At 36.9% G+C, this 9,768-nt stretch overlaps 1 protein-coding gene across 1 annotated transcript in view; it reads left to right on the top strand.

Moving 5' to 3' along the window:
• The first annotated feature begins 3,284 nt into the window (after positions 1-3,284).
• The window catches only part of LOC145693410 (uncharacterized), a 185,817-nt gene continuing 179,333 nt past the window's right edge, over positions 3,285-9,768 (top strand). The window contains exon 1 of the mRNA XM_081769380.1: positions 3,285-3,792. Within this exon, the coding sequence (XP_081625506.1) occupies positions 3,731-3,792 (62 nt within the window). The 5' untranslated portion in view covers positions 3,285-3,730. The remainder of the gene's footprint in view (positions 3,793-9,768) is intronic.

The raw sequence follows: 9,768 nt of genomic DNA, 5'->3' as shown, positions 1-9,768 counted from the left end.
TTTGTCGGCTTTTCCCGGAACACCCTGTATATGAATACGCAATAACGATATACACATAAGTTTGTAAATGATGTGTTTGCAATGTTTGTATTTCTTTCATTAAACCTAGAATTTATCTCCATAAACACCTTTCATTTTATATCGTAAATTACATTTACTCCTGTCAGCAGTTAATCATCATCATTATAATAGCAGAAAATCTGAGGGTGATACGAAAAACCTGACTGTATTTTCATTTTCAAGACGTTTGATTTAGTTTATTAACTTTCACGCATTATTTAAGCGCACATTATGATTGCCATCCATTCTGACTTCAAAATTTCTATTAAACTTTTGATATGAAATGAAATGAAAATGATATTTTTTTTTATTTGACGTCCCAGGATTTTTTCTTAGGAGATGGATGATTAATGAAAAGGAGCGATTATGAAATTAAATTTCGTGTGCTCCCCCACTGGGAATCGGGCTCGAGACTACGTACACCACAGGCGCACGCACTAACTATCAGACCAGCAGGGAGAGCGCAATAGGTTTTATATACTTTGGTGCAAGTTACCTGTAAACCTGGGGCCCTGCAAAATGTTCCCAATCGGGCCCCGCACTACCTAAGGTCGGCCCTGTACCTCACACATTTCATTAAGTTCGCCCCTGATCATGTGTTATGTGCCATTGGAGTAGAAGAGTATTTTTTCATCACAAGATGCTTGTAAATATTCGTTTTAGAATTCTTGAGTGCTTGTTTGGAATTACTGCCAAGTGAGTTTCTTCATGATTATTAATAGTTTCAGAACACATAGAGACCTAAGGAGATATTGAACTATTTTACGTTGTTACATTGACATTAATATGCATTAAGAAAGGCCACACCAATTCTTTTACTGACAGAGATTTCGAAATGCAATATAACGCAACATATGGAGTTCAACTCTTGAACTAAAAAAAAAAAATAATAATAATAAAAAATAAAGTTAGTTTCTAAAAAGCATAAAAAATGTAGGTTGCAGAGGACATGAAGATGATGACCCAAAAGCTTTGACCTATCAGGAGGAACCGGTCTGTCCAGAAACAACCTTGCGAATTAGCCTGAAAGCTTTGCATTTTCTTGTCTTCAATAGGAAGTCTGTTTCACCGATAGTTTGTAGATGCGGATTCATACAATAGAAAAATAATAACAAATAAAAGTTAACAATTCTGTTTACTACATTAAACACAATGTATAAACGAATAAACAAACACCCATACGCAACTTTAGTAATCAATAATTTGCTTGCAAGTAGGTCTATATTATTTATTAAAAGTTCAGTTTCCTTAAAATGACTTTAGCGAAATATAAGGACGGAATTCGATTTCAAAGCTTATGGTAATCTTTGGAAGACAAAAGAAAGTAGGCATAATTTAATATTCAATTGTCATAGGGTCTACACCAAGGATCTTATAAAATAGAGGATCTGCCCTTATAACAAAATCTTGAAGCCATACGTCACAGTTTCGCCACCCCTACTCTGCCCACTCCGCCCAATAGAATCACAATGCTTTGAGCCAACAATCATGGCGGAAACGGAACTAGCCAATCAGACGATGGTGGAAACGAGAGTAGCCAATCAGACGTGCCGATGCTCAGTTGTTTTTTGGCTTCATCGATTCAATAGGATGACGATAAATATGAGCAGATCCCCTATTTATAACATCCTTGGTCTATACAGCGTCGTAACTTACTGTAGATATTTTCTGGGGGGGGGGGGAACAAGCACTAATACGCGTATTTGTCCCTCCCCCTAGGAAAAGTTATTTATCTAATACCTGGCCCCCTTTCTCCAATATTCTCTTGCTCTTTATGGACCCCCGGAGCTTGTGGGCCTCCCGCACGGCAAAGTCTGCGGGGCCGTTAGTTACGCCCCTGGACCCGTTCCAAACATGACAAATTAATTAAGGTGACAATCTTGACAAATCTCAAAGCCATACGAATAAATACTATTTCTAGGGCCCCTAATAGTAGACATTTTTTACTGAAATGGCTTCACGATTCATTTTTGTTTTATTTACCTTTCGTGTGCTGTTTTGTTTATGAAATGTAGTCAACCTGTTTGATGCTTCATTTATAATTTCACGTCATATCGTATATGGAGTAAGTAAATTTTATCTTAAAGTGTCCCCCCCCCCCTCGAACAGCGGGGAGCTTCCCTGGGGGACAGTTGCCTCCTGCCTCCACAAGTTACTTCCCTGGGTCTATACAAAATCCCAAATGTTTTAGTCCTTCTAGTGGCTAGAGTGATCTAGTGGCTAGAGTGTGTGCGCGTTTTCCCTAATAATTGTGATGATGGTAAAGAAGATCAATTTGATTTGATTTTCAGTTTACGTCCCTTTCAGCAGCGAGGCAATATGAGACGTGGACCTACAGCTTAACGTAAATCAGAACCACGTGAGCTCCCGCCCGGAATCGAACCGGTATCTCCCACGGCAAAGGCACGTACTCTAGTCGTTTAGCCACAAGGGAGCTATATAAAAAAAATATCAAAAGAAACTAGAAAGGAAGTCATTGTTTATAATAGTTATATCAGAACAACGTTTCTGAGAGTCGAATAAAAAATGTAAACATACTGTTCGTATCACATACCGAGGTATCCTTCGTGAGTAAACGTCATAGAAAAATAGTGGTTTGACAGATAAACCCAATTCTGGCTCCCTTTAAGGCTTGGTGTTGTGGTCCAAGTTTCACACTGAAGTAAATTGGCAATAATTCCTATGTGTTCTTAACTTTCTAACATTTAGTTAGAAAGATTCAGAAAAATGTTTCGATTTTGAGTTCAGAAAATATGGTAGTCTTACGCTAAACTCACATCAAATGAACCTTCGTGGCTAAGCGGTTAGCGTACTCGCCTTTGGCATGGGAGACCTGGGTTCGATTCCCGGCGGGACTTCATGTTGTTCGGATTCCACGTTAATCAGCAGGTCCACGTCTCGTGTAGCCTCGCTGCTAAACGGGACGCTAAACTAAAAATCAATCAACTCGAATGAAATAAAATAATTTGGACTTCTTAAAAAGTCTTTCCACAGCTTTTTAAATAATCCAATAAACAATGAAATGTATTTTTCAAGTTGCTTACTATTTTCCCCATTAATAAAATGAATCCTTAAGAGCGTGTTATCGAACCACAAATAAACACGAACAATAGAAAGTTGCTGATATTGACGTAGTGAGCGTTGTAAGTGACGTTACGGTTAGTTTTCACCTGGTAAAATCAAAACACGTTTGATGCTGGTGACGTGTTTTGTTTTTAACTTCTCTCTGAGTGTCCGTGGGTGAGGGAAAGAAAGAAGGAGACCGTTCGACCTTCAACAGCAGCGAATGATGGTAGCGGACGGAATTCCGGTCCTGGCTAGTTGACGTTTAGTTCAGAAGTAGTAATAGTAGTTGCGCCCAAGGCAGGTAGACCTTACCCGGTGCCACGACTTCTGCTGCTATACCTTATTCTGTGATGTGGAACAGTAAAGGTTTTTCTACACCAACCCTTTCACTGGCTAAACCAACAAACCGATCTAACGAAAAACAGCGGCAGAAATTATTTTGAAGGGAAAAGTGTGCCAGCTTCTAACGTGCTGCTGGCTGGCTTTAAGTGTTGTTACGGTGTAGTGTTGTTTCTTTTACCGTTGTTTCTTTAAACGAAGGAAAGAACAAGATACTGTGCAAAGAAAACAGATTTTAAAGATTTTGTGTTGCAGTCTTACGAAGATGGAGAAAGTGTCTGGTCACGGATGGAAAAACAGAGAGCTCCAGCACGATGAAACCAAGGAGTGAGTTCACCTTTAGAATTTATTTATTTATAATTAACATTTCAACACATTGTATTGAACCAATGCTTTAATTTTACAGTGACGAGTCAATACGCACAGAAAAAGTAGACTGTATTTTTTAGAAAACATGTTTCTCGTTATACATGAATCTGTATGCAATCAAATGCACACTTACAGATACACACACACAAAAGTTTAAATCACATTTTTAAAAAAGTGTTAAGTTGACGAAGACAGCCAACATTTTTATGCCTCACGTGGTGATAACGTTGAATGAGAATATAAGAAACGGGAAAACTCCAAGAAAACACATAAGCACACCAGTGGCGGATCTAGCTCGGGACCAGGGCCTATGTTCAGTGCCGGATTTACGTATAAGCTAAACAAGCTATAGCTTAGGGCCTCACTCGCTTGGGGGTTCCAAAAAGTCAAAAACTGATTGTAATGTAATTTCCAAATAACAAGAAAAAGCAAATAAGATAAAACACAGCACTTAGCCCCACTTGTAGTGAGACCCCTGTTATACAGCTCCGCTTATAATAGAGCCCCCGTTTCCCAGCCCTGCTTGTAATGGGCCCTTGTTTTCATTTAGATATCCGTTATGTCTATAAATTAGCATACAGCATATATTCAAACCTAAAAACGGCGAAATTTTGTCGCTGAAAAAGAAATTTTTACGTATAAGGGCACCTTTCAATAGCTTAGGGCCCCATCAAAGCTAAATCCGGTACTGTCTATGCTCCCAGTTTTTTGGGTGACAAAAATAATTTGAGCTATTATTTATATTTTTTTGAAAGTTTTAAGTAACTCATGATATACTTATCATCGTCTGAGTTCAGGTTGCCCCCCCCCCCAGTTTTTACCTTTTAGATCCGCCACTGGGCACAACCTTCTTGACTAAAAATTCACGTGGATAGGGATTGAATGAGAACCCTTGTACTAGATGTGAGTAATGCTGCCAATTTCTGTATAATTTTGGAAAGAGAGTGTTGGAGTATGTGTTTTATTCTCTGATATACAAGCAAAGATAAATAGATCCTAGAAAAGCAAAGACCTTTTCAGTGCTGCTCTATCCTTGACCCACTGTACTCTCATTTTAATTAATTAACACAGTTACAGTATACTTCATTAGAACATATTTTAACGAGCAACGTTTTTCACTTTCGTACTACTACTTGGAAAACGGCCAGTAAACTCAAAAATAAAAGCTCCCTTTTATATAGCGAAAATCACAGTATTACGTATTTTGATTCTTTACGTTTACTGAGTGGCATGGGTCTACGAAAGTCATTGGTCTGGATTCGCATGACCAGTTAGTAGTGGGTTCGAATCTCACTCAGAGAATTGATGTATTGTCATTTCTCTATTTTTTCATTATCATTAATTTATTCCCGAGTCTCCTTTAGCTTAAAACAGTGATAGCCAAATGGTGGCCAGCGATAAGAGATTGATGCTTTACATTCGCCGTGTAGCATGATAGAACGGTCTACGGAAGGCATTGATCTGGCGTTCGCAAGATCTGTTAGTAGCGGATTCTAATCCCGCTAAGAGCATTGATGTATTGTCATTTCTCTATGAATTTCATTATCATTAATTCTTCTTTAGCTAAAAGCAGTGATGGGCAAATGGCGGCCCACGACTAGGTTTCATCCGACTTTTTTTTTTTTTTTTTTTTTTTAATTTTTAACTCCATGTAGGCCTGTAACAAACAGGAAAAGTGTAACTGGCCATCTTTATATATTAATTGAGATTAGACTATTAAGTGGGAAAACGTTTTCGTGAATCTTATCAAACACGTTCTGCAAGGTAAGGTCTTTTCTATATATATATAGAAGAATGTAGATTTCATCCAGTTGCTTTCAAATGTTCATTGCTCACGCCCTAATAGGCCTAGACATATGAAACAAGAAACATGATACGCAGACTTGAGGAAGATTCAGAAATATATGAGTTACGTATGTTTTTTAAAAACTGTTGTTTCGGCAAGAAAATTGGAATAAAAATAGAAAATGGTCTCAACTATGATTTTTATTTCGTTGAGGCCCGTAGCGCGTTGCAAATTGGCCATGACTGACTTAAAGGACAAAACTACAGAACATAAATTAAAAAAAATATATATAAATAAAGCATATTTTGATTTAATTCGTGATTATTGTGACTGCTTATAGCAGCGTTTCCCAACCTTTTTCAACTTGCGGCACACTACAGGTGTAACTTGAATTCTTGCGGCACACTCATATAGATACCGTATTATTTGTAAATATAAAATACCATGGTAATTCTTTTCTGTGACAGAGAAGAAACCCCGATCACTGGTTTTCCCCCATGGTAAATCATTATGCTTATTTTTCATTCTAATTTAAAAAGCAGAAAACAATTGCAATGAGATATAGGAAACAGGTTTTTAAAAGTACACCTTCTTTTTCGAAAACTGTATCCAACCTTTCACTAAGAAGGAAGATCACTAAATAACGAACGAACAAACAAATCTCTTTTACTTTTAAAACACAAATGTAGTTAATTTGTATGTATGTTTGCTTTGTCGAAAGGATTGAATGATATTTTAAAATTTCAAATTATGAAATAGTCTGCAACAATAAAGAAGCAATAATGGTAACAAATACTTTTTTCAACATTAAAAATGTACAGAAAAGTAACACAGTACGAAATCTAAAATTGTAGATTCATAGTAGAAGTTCATAATAATATGAAATACACATACACATTTTCCCCTTTGTCTTGCAATTTGATTGTTATAGAATTAATAATTTTGTTTCGATTTCCTCGCGGCACACCAGCGGCCCATTTGCGGCACACCAGTGTGCCGCGGCACACCGGTTGGGAAACGCTGGCTTATAGGATCGTTTCATTACCAAGACCATATAAAATGGAACTTGCTACTTGATCCATTTCTCTGAATGTAATTTAATACAAGTTCTAGGTATAGGGCTATGATTGAACCACAGCGACGTAAATACACTAGTTGTCGCCCGGGGCAAGAATTCGACTTAGCGCCCCCTGACTAACCAAACCGCTCCCAAACATTTGCCCAATTTTGGGCCCTCCCAATCCAGCGCCAGGGGCACAAGCCCCGTTTTCCCCCTAGTTACGTCACTGTTGAACCAAAGGTATCTTGCACAGAAACTATGTGCGTTAGCCACTTGACAGCAGCGAACAAATCATGTTTCGTTTGTAGATAACGAAAATGTTTTCATATTTCCACAATTTCTGATTTAGAGATAGGTATGAATGATCCTTGGGGTTTCTGGTTTGATCCCAGCTTCTGCTAAGTGGGTTTTGTCTTTGTAATGCATAAACGCTGTGTTCATAGGTTTTCTCGGGGTTCTCCAGTTTCCTCCCACTTCTGTCACTCTCTAAGCGTCGATGCGTAATCGGGGAAAGTTAAACTGATAAAGAGAGATGGAGAATTTTAAAACGCAAAATTTTATAATAATACATAGTCGTAAGGCCTGTACAAATCAAAACAATAATTTGTAATATAGCGTATGAATATAGCGCCTAAGTTAAATTTACTGAAATTGAAGTTTGTTTATTGAGAGTATACCGTTCTTTAATATGTATTAGGAGTCTCGTGTAAATTGATCAATATTCTGTATCGAGTGAACAAGTCTATACAAACTATAGTGTTTTCAAATGTTTTCAAATTTTTTTACAATACAAAGGTAGCTCTATATTTTTCTCAGAATAAAAGAAACAAGACTGAGAGACGAAATTATTATTTTTTTTTTCAAAACTGTAACAGCTTGAATCATACTTTCTGATAATTGAAAGCGAATAATAATGAAAAATTCTCAGCAATAGATAACCTTAGAAGTCTACTGACTCTCCCCTTAAATGTCGTCTTATCTTCTTTACCCGCCTAAAGCCCCTGCCCCTAAATGCAGTGATATTGAAAACGGATTCTGCCAACATCCATTAGGTTCTGTGTTACGATGTTATTTTTGATAATTTATCACAAGAAGAAAACATACGTATATTGTACAGTAATGTTTAAAAATGCTACTTCTCTGAAGTTCTCTATTTACTCCTTCAAAAGATTTCAGCAAACTAGTTATGCTGTACCCATCAACATTTTCAGCTCTTTCTCTGTAGCATATGCATCAAAATTTACCATCTGCCGTTGCGAATAGAAAGCATTAGAAAGGAAGATAGATATTTCAAGTTTTTAAATATTATGGAGGTTTTGTTTAACTTAAACGTATGCACGTCACGAAATTGATGATCTGGTCTCCATTTTTTTGTCACATAGATCTAATTTATGCAAATGCCTAGCGCCCATTTGGTCGACAATGGTCACTGAATATTTCTTGTCGTATACCGTATGATCCTCCTTGATGAGTCCCTGGCAACACCACTGGTACTTTGGCAATGTTACTTCTTAAAATTTGGTGCAAGTTTGTGCGTCAAAAGAGTTAATGTTATGGATTTAAGTCTTCCTTGATCCCATCAAGATTAAAAATAAGTGTAAATGTATGTTAAAATGCTGACTTAACAGGAAACGGAAGCAATGGGAGAAAATGTCATGAGCATCACCCTTATCTGTCAAATAGCCCCAACGATTCAACGAAAATAGAGAATCTTGTCTCTCTACTCTATTATTGAGTCGTACTCTCTCATGTTTGTATAGTTAGCATAGCCTGGGTTCAATTACATGTGGCTGCTCTCGTTGATTGATTAATTATTGGTTTAGCGTAAATTTCAGCAGCGATGTTATATGAGACTTAGACTATAAGTTAATGTGGGTTCCGAATCACATGAGCTCCCGCCGGAAATCGAACCCGGGTCTCCTACCCTGAAGACGCGTACGCTAACCGCTTAGCCACGAGGGAGCCGTATGGCTGCTCTCATGTTATTAATTCCAACTACAGCTATCGATCCAACCATTCAACTACTTCCCTTCCATTTTAAGTACGTTCAGAGAACATGATGCAATATATACTGATGCTTCAATATTACATTATATCATTGGCGTCTCTGGCGGGGGGACGTAGGGGTCGCGTCCCCTCAAATATTTTAAAGTACAAAATATTCAATATTTTGTTCTAATTTAATTTATATGCTAACGACAGAATAACATGTAAATAATAATAATTGTATTTATTTAGAATATAATATTTAGGCTGTGAAACAATTGTAACAGAGTTCTTGATATACCTCAGGAGGTCCGTGAAGGTAAGCAGAAAGGAAACAAATGGAATCGAAGTTAATAAACAGGTTGGGCTAGGTAGTACCATTTAAATTACTTTCTTTGATGTCCTCTTCAAAATTTTACACGCCAGAGACGACAGTGTATTGTATTCTTTTTTCTTGGTGTTATTCGTAAATTCATGTATTACCTACTAGCAGTGCTTTTAAAAATAGGCTATTTTCATGTGATACTATACAAAAATATTATCTTATTAATCTTATTTGGTTTATTGAAGAAAGATCACAGCAGTAATAATCATCGCAAATTCTAGGTTCTGTTACAACTTGCAAATCTGTATGTGGCATTTTCTGTGGCATAACAAGCGAAAGTCTGCAACACCACTTATAATGTGAGAGAAAGTACTTGAAATGCGTGCTAGCTTTCACTGCTTGCACATGTAACTATTGAGCGTTTCTTAAAGCAAGAGGAGGAAAATAAGTCTCCACAACAGACTAAGATAAACTTAGGTACTTAGAAAATGCTGAGTGGTCATTCACTCTATTCATAAGATAATGAAAGGAATTTCCTTGCTCCTTCAAATCATCTAATTGTTTTCTAAACATGAAAAAGCAATTGTTAATTATATAATATATATAATATTATATATATAAGTAAGGTAATATTATATATATAAGTAAGGTAATAACTAGGGTCAGGATTTTTAGGTGCGCACTTTTTTTTTTAAAAAAAAAAAAAACACAAGTCTCGTTTTGCAAAAATGCTAGACACAACGAGACTTCTCGTGTCCACCTCTATTCTTCAATTTT

The sequence above is a fragment of the Thermobia domestica genome, chromosome 8 (genome assembly GCF_964235325.1).
Source record: "Thermobia domestica chromosome 8, izTheDome1.hap1.1, whole genome shotgun sequence".
Classification (NCBI taxonomy): domain Eukaryota; kingdom Metazoa; phylum Arthropoda; class Insecta; order Zygentoma; family Lepismatidae; genus Thermobia; species Thermobia domestica.
The sequence above is the reverse complement of the archived record's forward strand: the minus strand, read 5'-3'. Positions and strand labels throughout refer to the sequence as shown.